At 40.3% G+C, this 19886-nt stretch overlaps 1 protein-coding gene across 6 annotated transcripts in view; it reads left to right on the top strand.

Moving 5' to 3' along the window:
• The window catches only part of NCOA7 (nuclear receptor coactivator 7), a 158545-nt gene that overhangs the window by 96940 nt on the left and 41719 nt on the right, over positions 1–19886 (top strand). For all 6 annotated transcript variants that reach the window (XM_043439015.1, XM_043439019.1, XM_043439018.1 and 3 more), the window contains 5 exons: positions 4595–4674; positions 8760–8867; positions 13159–13272; positions 13818–13943; positions 15716–15900. In XM_043439015.1, coding sequence (XP_043294950.1) covers positions 4595–4674; positions 8760–8867; positions 13159–13272; positions 13818–13943; positions 15716–15900 — 613 coding nt within the window. The remainder of the gene's footprint in view (positions 1–4594; positions 4675–8759; positions 8868–13158; positions 13273–13817; positions 13944–15715; positions 15901–19886) is intronic.

Here is a 19886-nt window from a genome sequence, read left to right as displayed (position 1 = left end):
CAGAGCTTCATGGACCACATGCTGTGGAACTTGTGGAGGTAATGTATCCAAGACTTCACTTACTGAGAGGAACAGCTGGCTGTCTTGAAAACTTACTGCAAAAAAAATTTTTAGGAAACAGTATGACCGTGTGGATCACAACAAACAGTGGAAAATTCTTAAAGAGATAGGAGTACCAGACCACCTGACCTGCCTCTTGAGAAATCTGTATGCAGGTCAGGAAGCAACAGTTAGGATTGGACATGGAACAACAGACTGATTCCAAATCGGGAAAGGAATACATCATGGCTGTATATTGTCACCCTGCTTATTTAACTTATATGCAGAGTACATCATGAGAAACGCTGGGCTGGAGGAAGCACAAGCTGGAATCGAGATTGCCAGGAGAAATATCAATAACCTCAGATATGCAGATGACACCCCCCCCTTATGGAAGAAAGCAAAGAAGAACTGAAGAGCCTCTTGATAGAAGTGAAAGAGGAGAATGAAAAAGTTGGCTTAAAACTCAGCATTCAGAAAACTAAGATCATGGCATCTGGTCCCATCGCTTCACTTCAAATAGATGGGGAAACAGTGGAAACAGTGGCTGACTTTATTTTGGGGGGCTCCAAAATCACTGCAGATGGTGACTGCAGCCATGAAATTAAAAGACACTTGCTCCTTGGAAGAAAAGTTATGACCAACCTAGACAGCATGTTAAAAAGCAGAGACATTACTTTGTCAACAAAGGTCCATCTAGTCAAGGCTATGGTTTTTCCAGTGGTCATGTATGGATGTGAGAGCTGGACTATAAAGAAAGCTGAGCACCGAAAAATTGATGATTTTGAACTGTGGTGTTGGAGAAGACTCTTGAGAGTCCCTTGGAGTTCAAGGAGATCCAACCAGTCCATCCTAAAGGAGATCAGTGCTGAATATTCACTGGAAGGACTGATGTTGAAGCTGAAACTCCAGTCCTTTGGCCACCTGTTTCGAAGAACTGACTCATTTGAAAAGACCCTGACGCTGGGAAAGATTGAGGGCAGGAGGAGAAGGGGACGACAGAGGATGAGATGGATGGATGGCATCACCAACCCAATGGACATGAATTTGAGTAAACTCCAGGAGTTGTCGATGGACAGGGAGGCCTGGCATGCTGCAGTCCATGGGGTCGCAAAGATTGGGACATGACTGAGGGACTGAACTGAACTGAACTGATGAATCCTTACCTTGGGCTATAATCAGGTGAAGACAGATTGGGTCCTTAGAACGTGTCAGTTACTTCTCAGCTTTCTGTATTCACTCAGCTGTAAAACCTAATGTTTGGTTTGTGGCTTTGCTTCAGATGATGTTCCTGGTGTGATGTTCTATCAGTGAAAACATTGCTCATATTCAAACTCATCAGGCCCATTGATCTGTATTGGAAAATTTCATGCAAGCATGTGTAATGGGTATCACACTAGGGCACAAGACATTCAAAGATGTATACATCATGGTCCTTGCCTCAGATATTTCAAAATCTTAGACTCAGGAGGAAAGGTTGTATTTTTTTTTCCTTCTAAATATATTATTGCCTTGTTTGCCGTTTTTCTGGCCTATCCACCTGTACTGAAGAAAAGTAATTTTTGTAGTAAATCAGTTGTACATAGTCAAGTTTATCCTGAAAAGTTCAGCCCGCACCTGGCTTTCTTTGGCAGCTGAATAATATGGAAACTCTCATGATTTGCTGGCATACAACAGGACCCCCAGTGGGACCAGAGATGACTATGTACAACCTGTGGAAGGGCATGAGCTGAAGCTGCCACAGATGGGAAGAAGCAGCAGATTAGGCTCTAGAAATAGGAAGCACCTACAGAAGGATATGAAGAGACTGTGCTGAAAGCAGGAGGACCTAAAGGGACAGCTGATTATGGCGGCAAAGAAAAAGGCAGGGGTGTGGGGCAGAGAGTGGAGCTAAGATATTAAAAGGAATGAACACCATGCAGATGATGAGAGTTTTAAAATACTCTCCTTGATTTTTCACTAGGCTGTATGGAACCTCCAGATTCTCCTCCTACAGAATCTGGAGACCTAAAGACCATAGTCAGTAGAGTCTCATCTTCCTGAAATAATTTAGTTGTGATCGATCACCTAAAGGAAGAGAAACCATTTTTTTTTTTTAACATAGTCTAGAAGATTTTGGGGCTTCCCTGGTCGCTCAGACAGTGAAGAATATGTCTGCAATGTGGGATACCTGGGTTTTATCCCTGGGCTCGGAAGATTCCCTGGAGGAGGGCATGGCAACCCACTCAAGTGTTCTTGCCTGGAGAATTCCATGGACAGAGGAGCCTAGCAGGCTACAGTCCATGGGGTCACAAAGAGTTGGACACAGCTGAGTGAATAAGCTTATAATAGATTTTCAGAGTGTCTCTGATTCTATAAAGGACTAGAAAAGGACTGTAATAGCAGTCTATTTTTTTTCCTCTTGGTTCTTAATTTTAAATAATATAAAGGAAATTCTTAAAAGGCAGAGAATCCCATGTACGTTAACTGTTTTCACATTCCTGTGTTCCCTTCCGTCCTCAGCCAGCTCATCCGTGTTTGTTGGGTAGTTGAAATGATACTGTTGGTCTGCATGTGGGTATGGGGGGCTGTAGGGTCTCAGATGGGGAGGGTCCTCATCTCCCGCTCTTGTTTCTCTCCCCATCCACTGCATTCTGTTGTGTTCAATGTGAGTGGGCTTTTGTTTGGACGTAGCCTTAAAAAGTGTGTCTAGCTGTCAGAAGGCTCTTTGAAGAGATCAGAGCTGTAATTCATGGATTCCCTCAGCCATCCCAGCGGAAGTCAGAAACAGAGATGGGATTTCTTGAAAAGATCTGTAAATGAGCCTTTTGTCTAATGGACAGGGGACCCTCCAAGTTCTTGAGTGTTATACCAGCAGGAACATTGCCACATTGGACTGAGGGGAATAGAAAGAAGCTGAAATGAAATAAGACTGATAGACTTCTCAAATTCTATAGACAAGGAACCGAAAGAAGATGAAATAAGACTGATCAACTCCCCAAATTCTATAGGCAAGAAACAGGTTGATAAAACTGTTCAACCACAGGGCCTTCCCTGGTGGTCCAGTGGCTAAGACTCCACGCTCCCAGTGCTGGGGTCCCAGGTCAGAGAGCTAGATCCCACGTGATACAACTAAGACCAGGTGCAGTCAAATAAATAAATAAAAGTTGTTTTTTTTTTTTATGTGTGCAGTTTTGTGTGCAGCTGTTTTTAGTACATATAATGGTACCACTCTGTACATACCATTCTGTTTCTCTCTAAACATGTTTTGGTGTATGCTTCTGGCCTGTTATGCTCTGGGATTCTAGGCAGTACTTAGATATATTTTGCTTACCCTCCTGCTCCCCACTGCCACAGATAACTCTGTTCTATGCACCCTCTAGCAGGTCACTCACTTTCTGATATCTCCTGGGAGAGGATGTGTATCTGTGGGTCAATTTGCTGAGTCATACTGGTGGATCAGTGGTAACGAATCTACCTGCCAATGCAGGAGACATGGGTTTGATCCCTGGGTCAGGAAGATCCTGTGGAGAAGGAAATGGCAACCCACTCCAGTATTCTTGCCTGAGAAATCCCATGGACAGAGGAACCTGGCGGGCTCCAGTCCATGGGGTAACAAAGAGTTAGACACGGCTTAGCGGCTAAACAACAGCAGCAGGCTGTATATAATTACTTAGCTGGAATGGTTTTACCAGTTTACATTCCGTGTAGCAGCTTGCATCTTTGCCAACCCTAGAATTATCCAACTTTCTGATTTTTGCCGTGCTAATAGCTGTAAAATGATAGCTTGTCTTAATTTGCATTTTTCTGATCTCATACAAGTTAGAGCATCTTTTCATAGTTAGTTCAATCTTGTACTTTTTGTCACTTAAATGTATATCCATTGATATATGTTTCTCTGGTTTTCAGTGTCCTGGTTGATTATATTAAGAGGTATTTTGTTATAACAGTTAGGTTGAATCATTTGGTAGTAGTTTGGTAGCTGCCAAACTACTAGGTTGACTGGTTTTGACCTTTAAAAGCAGCTCTATCTGTGGTCCAGATTAATGTGTTGTTGAACATAAAGGTCTTTCCAGGTTTTCATTGTTATAAATGATACTGCAGTAACCATATAGTGTGCCTAGCATTTTCCTTGTTTTGATTTTTCCTTAGGATAAGTAAGGGAAAGATTACTGAGTTATGGACATTTTTGTGGCTATTGTTACATATTGACAAATCACTTTCTAAAAGGGCTGTACTGATTTACATTGTATATCAATTATATCACCATACTAGTTTAACTTCATCATTATACATTATCATTTAAACAAATACTTGGATAACTATAAGGCATAACCTCTTTGTTATTTGTACTATTTAATTACAGTTCAGTTCAGTTAGCATTAATCATTTATTCATGTATACATTGATGACCAATATGTTTTTATGAGTTTGGTCTATTTGTACCTTCAGCCCATTTTTCTTTTAGTGTCTTCTTATTTTTTCAAAGTCATTTTGAGAATGGGTTTTAATATACTGTAATTTACCGTATCCTCAATTCCTGAAAGTGAAATCATTCACTTATTTTATTCCTCAGATGACAATCCAAACAAAACACATGATAAAAAAGAGAAGAAGATGGTGGTTCAGAAGCCCCATGGTACTATGGAATACACTGTAAGTATAAACAGGTAGTACAAACATGTGTTAATACTGCTAGGTTTGCATAATGTTTCTCCTGACACATCCTGCCCCTTAGCTGCCTTCCCCTTGTGTAGCCATTAAATAGCAAAGCTTCTTAAGACCTCAGTCATTTCTCCTTTCTGTAGTTTTTCCCTGAATAAACCTATTACTTGAATTACCTTTGATATGCCAGTGATGAGTAATTTTAGGTCTCCTTCCTGGTCATGCTTTCTGACTTCCCAAACCATTTATTCAGTTGTCTACTCAACACATTCACTTAGACCTTTGGGCTTGGCCTTTTTTCAAGAAGCAGTGACTCCATCATCCATACATTTTTACAAACCAGAACCTCAGCCTGAACATCATCTTCCTATCACTCTCTATGTTCATTCTTCCTTTCTGTGACCATCCTGCAAGTCTAGGGCAGATTCCTTCATTTTACCGTCTCATAGAATTGTGTTCTTTTGCATCATCTTTATCAGTTTAACAGTGTTGATTCACTAGTGTAATTGTTATCTTTCAATGTCTTTCTTGTGCCTTAATTCATATACCCGTGGAGAGAGACCAGATCCCATTTTGGTTGCCATTCTAATTCTGGTGCTTGCAGGGTATTAGACCTCCATATGGTTGAATCAGCAGACGAATGATACAGTGTATGTGTCCATGACTGCACCTCCCCATCATGTACTCATCTCTCCCATCACACCATGAGTTTCTGGAGGCCAGCAGCTGTGCATGCTTATCCCAGGCCTGGCACGAAGTGGGCACTCAGTTATAGATCTGTTTTCATTACTTTGAACTGGCATTGCTGAGGAGTGATCTCTGATTTCTAGAAAGAAATTAAGTGCTGTTGCCCCTGCCCCTGTGTTTTCCTCATGTGTATTTATTTTCTACTCATTATTTGTGTGCAATGCCTGGCTCTCTATATAAGGCAAGCAGCAAGGCCTGTCCCTCCTTGGCATTTCTTCTAGAATGGTGAATCTTCTCCAAGCTTCTGTAAAGCATCACATTTGAAAGGTTGTTGCTGAACCATGGAAAGACGCTGGGATTCTTGGCCTCCGGAGGAGAAGAATTCAATTCAGGGCCAGAGATAAGGCTTAGTAAAACTTTAAGTTTTACTAAAGTATAAAGGAGATAGAGAAAGCTTCTGACATAGACATCAGAAGGAGGCAGAAAGAATACCCCCCTGCTAGTCTTTAGCTGGATGTTATATAGCTACTAGCAGTCTGCTAATTAAAGGAAGGAAATATCTCAAAACTCAGAGAATGGCACCAGGCCCCTCACCCACAAGATGCATTTTGAGATAATCTTGGCACCGGGGAGTCATCCTGGGCCATAAAACGATTGACGTGAATCTTGAAGAAAGGCAGATTCCCATACAAATATATAGTTTCAATAACATAGATTAAGAGAACAGTGTGTAACATACTGGTTTGTCAGGTGAGTTCTGAGCCTTTAGGCAAACCGGCTTGAAGACAGAGTCTGGGGTAAATGCATAGTACATTAACATAGCTTAAGACAAACATTTCCTTAAGAAAAATGCATTGGTTAACTCAAGGTTTGAGAAAAGTTAAGTTCAGGTGGAACCAGGTGTCATTATGGCCACACAGTATTTTAAGACTAACCTCTTTTTAAACTTGTATAGAGAAGGGGAAAAAAATATATCTCGAGTTTGTTTCCTCCTGCTGCTTAAGAGAGAGATTAAAAAATGTCTGACACTTGCAGCCTATTGCCTCCATTTGGAGACCCCTGGCCTTCCTGCCTGTTACCTCCCACACTGGAGGCCCTGGCACTGGCATTTCATGCACAGTGCTCTGGTCATTTTTCTAGGCATCTTTCTATGGTTTATAGGCCTGGGCCTTTCCAGGAAGATTTGGGGATGATTATGTATGTCCCGTTACCACTGGCTACAATATGTTGTTGATGCCCATAACACCTAGCACAGTGCCTTTACCTCCTGCAAGATCTTGTGAAAGTGTTGGATTGTTTATCACTAAAAACATCATTGATTCTAAAGCCATGTGTATATCCTACAGTGTGACTCACAAGCACCTCCAAGGATATGAGAAGTAGTCTTTGCTAGGAGATGCTTCACACAGGGTGTACTAAACGATGCAGTGAGCGTAAAAAATCAACCCCAAATTAATTCATATAAACGGGCGATCAAATTAGTAGTGCAGATCTGTCCACCTGATTGATTCATGTTATGGAGATTAGTTGGCCAGTTATTTTGTGTACTTCTCATTATTAAAAGGTGACCCATAACTTTGTGTTTAGAGAACCATGACCAGAGCCACTTACACAATTGCTTATATTGTTCCAGTCCTGTGAATGTTCGGGCATTCTGTTTAGTTTCAAACATTTAATGGTACAAGTATCCGTCCCCAGGTTCTGTAACTTGGTTCTGTATATATGTTTTATGCGTATATATGTGTAATACCTGCAGATCATTTAAGTTTTCCTCCTTCCCAGAAGGCCCTGTACATAGTATCCTCAAGTTTTTGTGTAAAAATATGAAGCCAGTTTATTGATCACTTGTCAGATGTATCTCCATTTGGATGAAGAAACTGAGGAACAGAGAAGTTAAGCAAGTGACCCAAGGTCACACAGCTGGCAAATGGCAGATTTGGAATTCAGGTCCAACAGTCTGACTGTAGTCTGTCTACATTGTCAATCTGTGTCTTCTACTGACTCGAAACCTTGAACAACCGTGGGTTTGAATATATTATGTTAATAGGTACTACTTGAAAAAATATTTGAAAACTTTTTTGTTAACCTTTAGTACTGATGATTTTGCTCAGGGTAAGGTAGGGGCATCTGTTAAGTTTTCAGTAACTTTTAAAAATTTTATGTATTTCTATCTTGTTCTAGAAATGTTTGAGGTAGTTTTAGTGTAATCTGTAACTATGAACTTGGTTATAGTTCTGGGACAGTTATAGAACTGTGGACAAGTGCACCTAGTCGGTCGGCTTTTGATACCTGAGGGCAGTGAGTGGTAAGTAGAACTCGACATCTGTCTCATTTCAGCTGCTTACAAATTCCTTCAGGCGCCTCAAGTCTCCGCCTGTAATTCAAGGCTCGCCTGGCGGAGCCCGTTGAGCTTACCGAGTTAGCCACCGGTGTTGACCCAGGGCTGTAGTTGGGAGCATCTCGGTGCTGGGTCTCCGTTGTCTCGGGGGCTTTCTCTCGTTGCAGTGCGGAGGCTCCACACCGCAGCGGCTCCTCTTGTGAACACAGGCTCTGGGGCACGTGGCTTTCAGTAATTGCAGCGCATGGGTTCCGTGGTTGCGCATCCCGAGCTCTAGGTCACAGGCTCGGTCGTTGTGGCAGGAGGGCTTAGTTGCTCCACAGAATGTGGGGTCTCCCCAGATCAGGGATCAAACCTGTGTCTCCTGCGTTGGCGGGTGGATTCTTTTTATTTCCTCTTTTTATTCCTCTTCCTCCTCTATTAGAGAAGGACAGAGACATGAACAGCTGAAACATACCACAAATTTTATGGATTTAAAGAATAACACTAATTTGGCTGACTGTGGGAAATTGTCATGTTAATGTCAGTGGACAGTTTTTGGTCGCTAGTCTGAGTCCTTTTAGATTTCCATGCCTTTCACTGTATTCATTCATCAAATATTTAAATGCCTTCTATGTGTCAGGCACTGCGGGGAAAATGGTCTTTAACAGGGCTAAAGTACAGTAAAGAGACAGGCAAATAGAAAAATGCAAAGAGAGAAACTAGCTCCATTTCCCCTATGAATAATGTTATGTGTAATATTTCTTTTCTTTTTAGCTTTATATTATAACTCGTAGACCCTCTGCTCCACACACCTAAGTTGTGCCAGAGTAAGCTTAGAAATCTATTAGTAGACAGTGAAATTTGCAAATAAGGGAGCCGAGAAATGAATAATATTTAAGACTTTTTTGTTAAGAATTGAGAATGTATTTGCTTTTTTCATAATACATTTGGATGTATGTGTTACTTTTTTATTCACTCATATCAAAAATAGATTAATGTGACTATCAGGAGAAAGATTTTGTCTGTCTTTTGCTTTGTGTATTGAATCTTGTTTGTTTGATTATTCTAGGCTGGAAGCCAGGACACCCTAAACTCCATAGCACTGAAATTTAACATCACTCCCAATAAATTAGTGGAACTGAATAAGCTTTTCACGCATACTATTGTTCCAGGCCAGGTAATGATTTTCTTATTGAATTTTCCTTTAGAAACATTTTACTTTTAGAAATTTATTTTCACTGCCATTTTTAATGTCTTGCTCTTAGCATCTCAGGACTGTCATCATTGTTATTGTGTCTTGGTTCAGTCTCTTAGATCCAAGACTTCTGAAAGCGTCCTGATGCTTATGAACTGTTCAGAGATAAATGCTTTGCAAATGATTAACACAGGTGATTTAACTATCCTTTGTGTTAATAGATGTTTCCATCAAGAAAAGTTAAATTAATGTAACTTTTTTCCCTGTAGAATTTCATACAGATATTCTTCAAATGTTTAATTTAGAATTGCAAGTTTCGGTTTAGTCCTCTCATGGGGTATACTATGGCCATCGTTTTATTTTAAATAAGGCAAAATTTTTGTCATTTTGGCCTTCATTTGGTACCATGACAAAAGTAATCAATCTGGCCACAGGTGGAGACCTTCAGCAGGATCATTAAGAAAAGGCCACAGACGCATGAAAAGATGCTCATCATTGCTAATTATTAAAGAAATGCAAATAAAAGTACAATGATGTATTACTTCACACTGGTCAGAATGGTAGCCATCAAAAAGTTTACAAATAAATAAATTTTTAGTGACACTGAGTTCTCTCACAGTGGATGCTGCTACTTCTAAGAAGAACTTCATGTGGGCAATAGTAGTATTCTTTGCATTTATTTCAAGGGCAGCAAATGAAGCCACCAGGCTATAAATTGGCCAGTTTGAACAGTCATGCTTTTGGTATTTATGTCCTTGTCATAAATGAGAGAAATTAGTATACTGCCAGTACCAGGTAATTGAGGGCAAATATGAATTAAAATTTTTCTAAAAAGTAATACATTTTTACCTCTGGGAAATTAATAGATTTTAGTCATTTTTATTGGGTTTCTTATAGTCTGGGATATTGCTGAATAATGTGTTAACTGACCCATAGCATATCCTTACTAATTCAAGCTGTAGCCACTGGAACTTACTAAGATAACTTAGGGTGATTCTTTATTCTTTTACCAGGTCCATGAACAAAATAGTTTATTGGTACTGGATTAAGGCCCAGCAGCTAATAGGAGGTATAGGAACTGTCTTCATATGCCCTGTTGTTGTTATTCAGTTGCTCAATCATGTCCAACTCTGTGACCCCATGGACTGTAGCACACCAGGCTCCTCTGTCCTCCACTGTCTCCTGGAGTTTGCTCAGATTCATGGCCATTGAGTTGGTGATGCTATCTAAACATCTCATCTAACCATCTTAATATGCCTCCTTAAGGATAATAATACAAAAATAGGTGCCCCAAAGCTTCATTTCCTTTGACCCTTTAATAGCTATTAAACTTGGGCAAGTCACTTCCTTTTTGACCTTGGTTTCATCTCTGAAATGAGGGGTTGGCCTACATTTACTCAGATGGTCCTTCTTGCCTTTGTTGTGCTGTGTAGCCCTCATATAACTAAACAATTATCTGCTGTTAGTTGTCCCGAGATCTGGCTGTGCTTATGATTTTTCTGGCAAAGATGAGGAATTAAGAAGAGTGATCCAGACTCACTTGCGTGTTTTAGGAGGACATACAGTGACTGGACTTCTCCATGTTAACACTGTCACTTCTATCTACAGTACAATGGGCTATTTAAGCATAGGAATTATCTCTCTGACATTTAGAATGTCAGGCAATAGAATCTCAACCTACGTTGCCTAACACTTGTCAAGAGCTCAGGTGCAAAAAGAAAATATTAATAGAGAATTGACATCTGTTTGGAAGAAATCTGTTTCTGTCCTAGCCCAGAAACATACAATAAATGAGAGCTGTATACTAAGACCATGTAATTTTAGCCTTCTGTAAATTACATTCACGAAACTCTAACCTTTTGACATTTGCCACCGACCCATTTTGACGTTGTTACAAAGAACAGTCCTTCAAAACTGGTTATTGCATTTACTGTCAATGTGTCATTAAGACAAAGAGTTCACTGTGAGACACATTTTTTTTTTAATGAGACTTCATGGGAGACTACTTGTACTAGTAAGAAACTGGTTTGTTTTTATTTTATGGATAGTGAATTCTGTTGACTCATGATGTCTATCTCTTTGCATTGGTTATTTGGAAACTTAGACCAAATTGTATGGCCCACTTCTTAACGAATGTTTGGTAATTTGGAAGCTCATATTTTCAGTACTATCCGTCCTCATCTTATTTCTCCTTGATGATGATTTTTCCACCTTATCTTAAGGTGTGTTTTGTTCTTGGCTCACTTTTTTTCTGGATTGAAGAGAGATTTAAAAGAACTAAAGTTAAAATTTGTCTATGACAAACCTAGACAGTGTGTTGGAAAGCAGAGACATTTCTCTGCCAACAAAGGTTCGTATAGTCAAAGCCATGGTCTTCCCTGTGGTCACATACGGTTGTGGGAGCTGGGCCATAAAGAAGGCAGAACGCCAAAGAATTGATGCCTTTAAATTGTGGTGCTGATGAAGACTCCTGAGAGTCCCCTGGACAGCAAAGAGATCAAACCAGTCAAGCTTAAGGGAAATCAACCCTGAATACTTGTTGGAAGGACTCATGCTGAAGCTCCAGTATTTTGGTTGTCTGATGTGAACAGCCAACTCATTGGAAAAGTCCCTGATGCTGGGAAAGATTGAGGGCAGGAGGAGAAGAGGGTGTCAGAGGTGAGATGGTTGGATGGCATCACCAACGCAGTGGACATGAACCTGGGCAAGCTTCAGGAGATGGTGAGGGACAGGGAGTTCTGGCGTGCTGCAGTCCATGGGGCCGCAAAGAGTTGTACACAACTGGGCTACTGAACAACAAAGTTAAAATAGAGATATGCAAAGGAATGATTTGAGTGAGCCCAGACTCTTGCATCTTCCTATACAAGAAAAGTGCTAAATTCCTTACCCTGGGATATCTGGTTTTCTTTACCAATAATCTATTGATGTTCAAACTACCTGCCCTTTGTAAAACTCCTGTATAACCTGGCTCCTCCCCTCGCCTCCTCAGAGCAGTTCTCTCAGGGTTACTTGAGATGCTGTCTCCTGGGCTTAAGTCCTAAAACTTCCCACTGAATAAAACATAACTCTCAAAAATAAATAAGTAAATAAAATAGAGATATGACTAGAAGATGGGGCAGAGTGTTCAGTAACAATATTGAACAGCTGTTACATGATTAGCTGTGAATTACGGTAGCTCAGATGGTAAAGAACCTGCCTGCAATGCAGGAGACCCCGGTTCAATCCCTGGGTTGGGAAGATCCCCTGGAGAAGGGAATAGCAACCGACTTCAGTATTCCTGCTTGGAGAATCCCATGGACAGACCATGGGGTCACAAAGAGTTGGGCATGACTGAGTGACTAACACTTTCACTTTCACATGTTTTATAACATTAGAGGTCATTTTAAGATAGTATTTGACATAATGCCAGAATGTAGCATGTGTTGTTAAAAGAGTGTTGAATAACAGAATCATAATAGCATTTCGGGAACCAGAATATCTTGCAGAAGAAAGCAGTTTAGTGCAATATGGGCTCATTCGCTCAGTTGTGTCCGATTCTTTGTGGCTCCATTGACTGTGGCCCGCCAGGCTCCTCTGTCCATGGAATTCTCTAGGCAAGAATACTGGAGTGGGATGCCATTTCCTACTCCAGGGGATCTTCCTGACCCAAGGATCGAACCTGCGTCTTTTGTGTCTCCTACATTGACAGGTGGATTCTTTACCACCAGCGCCACCAACTTAGGGGATTTTTAGATAACCCAAACAGTGATGGAAGAGAAGGTGCTGAGATTATTGATGCTGCCGTGTATAGTTTTTCACATAAGGACCTTACTGCATTAGCCCTCACGGCCTTCTTGGAGTCAGAAAGCCTCGATGCGTCCTGTTTGTTCCTGACACGGGTGTTATGTTTAGAAGTATGCCATGCTACTCTCGCGTCTATGCCCTTGTATTATCGTACCCTGCCCTGGAAGGTTCTTCCCTTCCTGTCCAAATTCTGCTGCCCACAGCTTCATTTGGACTCACCTGCTTCACATAGCCTATGCAGAATATCCCCCCACCTTTCTCTCTTCTGTGAGAGCCTTGCAGTATGTTCAACACCCTTTGTACCGCACACATTCCTGTTGCTGAATATTATTTCACAGATTAGTCTGGGAGACCCCGAGTAAGTCAGAAGTTCAGTGCAAGCCAATGAGGTCTTCATCCCACACCCAGCGTGGTAACTGTGCGGAGAGTCACTGCTCTGAACACTGCCCTGGTTCTTGGGACTCACCTAGCCTTTCTTTCCCATTCTCAGGTTCTTTTTGTGCCAGATGCCAACTTTCCCTCGAGTACCTTAAGGTTATCATCATCCAGTCCTGGTGCTACTGTCTCTCCTTCATCATCAGATGCAGAATACGATAAACTGCCTGTATGTATTTCATTCCTGCACTGAAGCTCAGATTTATCAGTGCCGGTTTTTGAGTTATTATAGAAAATAGCTCACGTTATTTTTCTCAAGAGTTCATCTGAAACTCTCCTCCCTCACTGAAGAGGTGGGGTTAAAATAATTTGTCATTAGTTGAGAGAAGAAACCTGTTCACATTTAAGATCTCAAAGGCAGAAATGCATGTCTTGTTTATGTAGAAGTTAAACTCTCAGTGAGGCCAGTAGTTTATTTGTAACACTTTTACTCCTTTTTCTACAGAATTTGAATGAGTTCAATATGAATTCTTTCATTTAAGGTATTTTCTAAAGATGTGATGAGGCATTTTTATATGTTCATACATATACGCTTTAAAAATCTTAGTTTGACTTGGGTGATTATGTTTGAAGGATGGAAGACATTTGCCTTTTATAAATATTCAAGTTTAATAAAAACAGGTTACTTATAGGAAACTTAGATAACTGAATTCATATAAATAAATAATATTTTTTAAAAGTGCTTCTATTTGTGGAAATTTTTGCTTTCTAAAGGATGCTGACTTAGCAAGAAAGGCCTTAAAACCCATCGAGAGAGTCTTATCATCCACTTCAGAAGAGGACGAGCCAGGAGTGGTAAAATTTTTGAAAATGAATTGCCGGTACTTCACTGATGGAAAGGTATATGGCTATGCAATTTGGTTTTTTTTTTCTCTTAGAATCTTTGGAAAACTAAACCAGTTCCAAATTACCAAAGGCAGACTACTTAAAAATATCTTACCTGAAGTTTCAGCTGCAGGATTTCACAACTGTGCATTTGTTTTTTCCTCTTGGATGCCTGGCATTTTACTTACTAAGGGAATAGTAACCATTGAGCGGAAATGTGTTCCTTTGTGATCTTGGGTTTATCACTTATATTTCAGTTCTTAGCCCATGAAGTTTTAGGGAGACAGTATAGAATGTGTTTTAACAGCAAATGCTAGAGTCAGAGTAACTGAACTTAAATCCAGCTCTACCGCCACTAGCTCTGAGACCCCGGGCAAAATATTTACATTTCCTAAGCTTCCATTTTCCTCATCTATGAAGTAGGAATAATAATAAAATTTAATTAGTAGGGTGTGCTAATTAGAAGATAATTCATGGTAACCAACAGGGATGTACTGTGTAGAGAGCCCAGTGTTATGTGGCAGCCTGGCTGGGAGGGGGGTTTATGGCTGAGTCCCTTTGCTGTTTGAATCTATCACAGCATTGTTTGTTGATTGGTTATACCCCAGTGAAAAATAAAACATTAAAAAAATAATTAAAAACAAAAAAAGATGATTCATTTAAGGAGCTTAGCACTTGACCTGGAAAATGCTAGGTTATCAACTTGTTTGCCACTAGAGATGCTGGTTTGAAAATGTCTGTTATATAATTTTTTTAGTTTTTTGCTTGTTGGTGTTTTGTATAAAAAACAAATCTGACTTTTAATGAGCCTCTGAAGAAAGGGTAATGTTGATATAAAGCGAATTCCTGTGCTCTTAGGAATGCTGGGTTCCAATGGTAGGAAAAACTTTTGCAACCAAGAATAAGTAATGTCTGAAAGGCAAAACTTTTTGCTAAGGTGATCACTAAACTCATTAAGAGTATCAGAATAAATAATTTACCTAAAGGGAGTCGTCTGTATTCTACTGTGCCTGGTAGACAATATCCCCATGGTCAACATGGTCTACCATGTAAACCAACAAAGTTTCAGACAAGCTCCCACCATGCTACTGTTTTTGCTTTCCTTTTTTCTCTTTTAGGCCACACCACATGGCTTGTGGGATCTTAGTTCCCCAAGCATGAATTGAACCCAGGCCCTCAGTAGTGAAAGTACTAAGTCCTAACCACTGGAACGCCAGGGAATTCCCAACTGTTCTTTGCTTTCAGTTTCCATGGTTTGAATATATTCACTTCTGTTTGTAAAAATTTCATATTCCTGTTTGTTGAATGTGGGCTTTCTGAGCATCTTAGATCAAAATATTAGGGGTGTTCTTTGGCACCGAGACTGAGATAGCTGCCCCCAGAGCACAGTACCATGCACTTGCTGGACACGTAAATACGTGCTGAGGGAATTGTAAAGTCCACAGTTCTCAATCAGGACACCACCTGGGACAGCCCTTCTTGTTTTACCAACAGGGAACTGGGGAATCTGAGATATACATGTGAAACCCAAGATCCCTGTTCTATTGAGCAGCCATGCTCGAACCAGGCTCAGCTGACGGCCACAGCAAGGCATGTCTGGTTCTCTGACTCAGCACTCCGCACCCAACGATGCAATTTCTTCAGCCTGTTTTTCCAGTAGAAGGGTTGCAATTGTCCTGTCAGATACCGGGGTTCACGAAGTCAGTGGAATGGCAACATGGGTTCACTAAAGCTACTACGCTGGCTGCATCTCGCCTGTAGCGACTCTGTTCTGTCTTCTTCCTCAGGGTGTGGTCGGAGGCGTCATGATTGTCACTCCTAACAACATCATGTTTGACCCTCACAAGTCCGATCCCCTGGTCATTGAAAATGGCTGTGAGGAATACGGCCTCATCTGCCCCATGGAAGAGGTCGTTTCCATCGCCCTCTACAATGACATCTCCCACATGAAGATCAAAGATGCCTTGCCATCGTAAGACACCTTTCTTTGTTTACCAGCCAAGGGAGTACTGGGAGAATTAAATGCAATTAAAAAGTGAGGGCATTGGTGGGAGTGAGAGACTGTGTAGAGGTGAATTTGAAGGTAGAATATCTGTACTAAATTTTTAAGAAATAGAAAAAAGAGAAAATGGAAATGATAAAATCAATAATAGGGAAGAGTAGAACATTCACAGATGACAAAATCAAAAAAGCTAGCATGTAAAAATGCTGTTTCTTTGGCTTCTTTTCCTAAATGTGTGTTCTTAATTTACGAAAGAATAAGTGAAGTTTCTCTGAAAGAATTTGTCTGATTATCAAGAGTTAATCAGGATTTTCTATTCGGTTTAATTGGTAAGCAGAGTTATATTCTTCCTCAGCTTGTGTCTTTCCTTAATCCTTTGTGGAGAGAGATTGGAGTGGACAGTGCAGAGACACTGCCTTGTAGCCAGACTACCTTAAATGGTGTGAAAGAGAGTAATAGTAGTTTATTTGTCTCTGAAGTGTAGGTGGATATTGCTTTAGTTCTGATTCCTTTTGTCTTCTAAAACTGAGTTTTTTGATTGAAAAAAGAGAAGCTCCCCATGAAGAAACAGCGGAAGGAAACTCAGAGAATCGATTCACTTGTAGAGCTAATCTGATTCTCTGTCATCTTGTCAGCGTGCCTCTTTCTGTATAGTGTGTATGTGCTCGCAGTAAACATCTTTGGAAGCTGTCAGTGGTAGGAAGGAAGAGACAGCAGTGGGTCTGGCAGTACAAAGGGAAACCTGCCCCTTGGACTCATAAAAAGAATGAAAGGAAACTAGGGAGCTAACCCAGAAACAGAGTCCCTAGGGGTTTATGCCAGCAGGCTCCCCTGGACTTCTGCAGTCCTTACTGATCCTCTAGACCCTGCAGTGACCTAGCCACTGAAGGAACCATGGAAGCAGGGCCCCTGAGGTCTCAGTCCTGGCTGAAGCATCTAAGTGAGAGGTTCTAGGAGGCAGCACAGCAGGCCAGGAAGTTTTGCGTGACGATGCCTGGATTTTCTATCACTATATGACTCCACGACCTTCCTGAGTAACTCAGTCTTGAGCCTCAGTTTTCTCATCTGTAAAATGGAATTAATAGTATTTTTTAGCCTGCAGAGCTGTTACAAGAACTAAAAGGGTTGATATACCAAAACTCTTAGAAAATAGCCTGCTGCCTAATATGTATAGGTTGTTTACTTGAACCTTCCGTGCATATCTGAAACTCTTCATTATTCTGTGGAAATCTTCTATTCATGCAGATTGAGGGTTCTAATACATCTGAGTGCACGCCTCTTGTGTGGCAGGGATATGTTGACGAGTGGGTCACAGCCACTGTCTCTCTGTCTGCTGGGTACAACAGGCGGACAGGAGTGGTATCTGAACAGCACTGTATACCTAGACATGAACATAGCGTTCCATGAGAACCATGTGAGGGAGTGTCCAGCCGTCTTGGAATCTTTAGATGAGAAGGAGGAAAGGGAGTGGAGGAGTTAGTTTTGGAAAGAATGAACATGGGGTTCTTTGTGATGAGAGGAAAGAAGACAAGAACAGGTAAAGAAACAGTTAAGTTTGGAAGTGGATGGCCAGGCAGTTAGGGGCATTTCCTCCCCAGTGATGGCTTTTAATGGAGCAATTCTCTTGCACATCTTCAGGGTAGGATGTTAAGTGTTCTTTAGTAATAGGGAAGATATATCCTTACAGAAAGCATTCTCTCATTGTGAGATTGTGTTTCATGGTCCGAGGCTAATGCTGTAGCTGGGGGGAGAGGGAGGAGTTGAGAATTGGCTCCTGGTGTGCTGAAATTATTTCAGAGTTGTAGTGATTGTTCCTGTGGATGCAGGGATCTAAAGATGTTTTTAGTCTAATGAAGAGTATGTGCACCAATGAGCAAAATAGAATGAGGTAGTAGAATCAGTGGCAAATGAATTTGGTACTGACCTCAAAATTCCATCAACTGTTGAAAAGTTTAAAGTAGTTTAAATTTCATTATTTAAAGTTATATGTTAAAACAAGAAGTGCAAATTATCTGGTTGCCATGTGCAAATGGTTTTTATTTATTTTTATTGTTAACAAAATTTTTTTATTAGAGGATAATAAAAGTGTGTGTGTGTAAAACCTCTCGATCTTCACCTTCAGGCCTTATATACTTTGTGCAAGACATTTTGTAGCTCCAGCTGCCATGGAGACTAGGAAAGGAACAACTGAAGGGATTATTGGTCATCATTAGGTCCCTGGTTGAGTCTAGAAAACATTAATTAACAGCAGAGCCAGTTGACACCACTGTGTACATTGCCCCAGAAGAGCTTGGCAGCTGCAATACAAAAAAAAAAAAAAACAGATGGCTAAATTAATCCTGGTTTGGATTACGTAGAACAAGAAGGAAGGGGTAGATGAGAAGGTAATATAGGAGGCTGATTAGAGTGCAGTCATATGCTTTCTTTGTGGAAGTTAAGCTAGCCAGGGAAGTAAGAGATGAGGAAGGGACTTAGGTGTTCATTGGAAGATGGTTTTGCTTATCAGTTTGATCATTAAGTATGTGAAAAGCTGGGCTTCTTTGTTATAGGACTGACTTTGGTCTTTAATATGCCAAATTAAATTTGGGGTCTGAAAATGGAAATTATGCTACATTATACTTGACTCTAAGATTGAAGCATCTATAACATCTCTTGAGATGCTCATGGTGAGCAGAACATTTTTGTGTGTGCAGGCTTCTTCCAGACAGAGACACTGTCACAATTGTCTTTTAGCATATATGGTGTGTAGGGGCTCAGCGAATGGTTATTGAATTGAAATGAATTATGAATTAGAGGCCTCTTAAAGCATTTATCGGGCTTCCCTGGTGGCTCAGAGGTTAAAGTGTCTGCCTGCAATGCAGGACACCCAGGTTTGATCCCTGGGTGGGGAAGATTCCCTGGAGAAGGGAATGGCAACCCACTCCAGTATTCTTGCCTGGAGAATCCCATGGACGGAGGAGTCTCGTAGGCTACAGTCCACGGGGTCGCAAAGGGTCGGACGTGACTGAGTGACTTCACTTTCACTTTAAAGCATTTATCAGAGCCTAACAGTTACATAGGCTTTTATTTTATATTGGAAAAAACCTGGATGCTCCATGCAAGTGATTTATTCAGTAACTTTGGGGAGACAGTCTTGTAACTTGAACTCCCTAGGACTTTGCTGAATATTGTCATAATCATTTCAAAGCCAGAATAATAAAGTATTACCTGAATATGATCTAGCCTTTTTAGAAAATTTAGTTCTGAAATCTAAACATGTTATTTTTAAAAAGGGTTTCATATCTGTGTTTTAGTCCATATCGACAGTAAGGTAAGTAAACTGTGGAGGACTTTGGAAAACATGTTTAATCAATATTTTTTGTATAATTTAAATCTGGGTAATAAAGCATCTGTCACTAAGGAAAAATAATTGACCTTGTCCCAGGAAACTGTTTCAGCTGATAAAACAGCTGCTTATTGCCATAAAGTAAAATGATAGTGTAATAAAATGAAAGAGATAAGAAATGTAAACTGATTGTTGTAAGTAAGAACTTATTTGACTTATTTTCATAAATTTTTAAACTGTAAAATTGAGCTGGTGCTATATACCTGCAGTAATAGTGGAAATAATCCCCTTGTATCTCTTTTAGGAGTAGAAGGATGTCTCTTTTTGAAAGCGTTGGATCTTAAACCATGAAACCAAAATTATGGTTCCATGTCAGTTACTTTACAGAGCAGTTAAATGAGTAGCTACTTCGTCAATGAGCCATTCTGATTCATGTCAATGTATGGCAAAACCACTACAATATTGTAAAGTAATTAGCCTCCAATTAAAATAAATAAATTTTAAAAAATAAATAAAAATATTTTTAAAAAGTAATGTAGTTGGTTTATGTACTATTTTATGAAAAAAGGAAAAGCCTTGAATATCTAAGGAATTTTAGACATAGTACTACAACATTCCCTCTCCTTTGTCC

This window comes from Cervus canadensis, chromosome 20 (genome assembly GCF_019320065.1).
Source record: "Cervus canadensis isolate Bull #8, Minnesota chromosome 20, ASM1932006v1, whole genome shotgun sequence".
Lineage (NCBI taxonomy): Eukaryota > Metazoa > Chordata > Mammalia > Artiodactyla > Cervidae > Cervus > Cervus canadensis.
The sequence above is the reverse complement of the archived record's forward strand: the minus strand, read 5'-3'. Positions and strand labels throughout refer to the sequence as shown.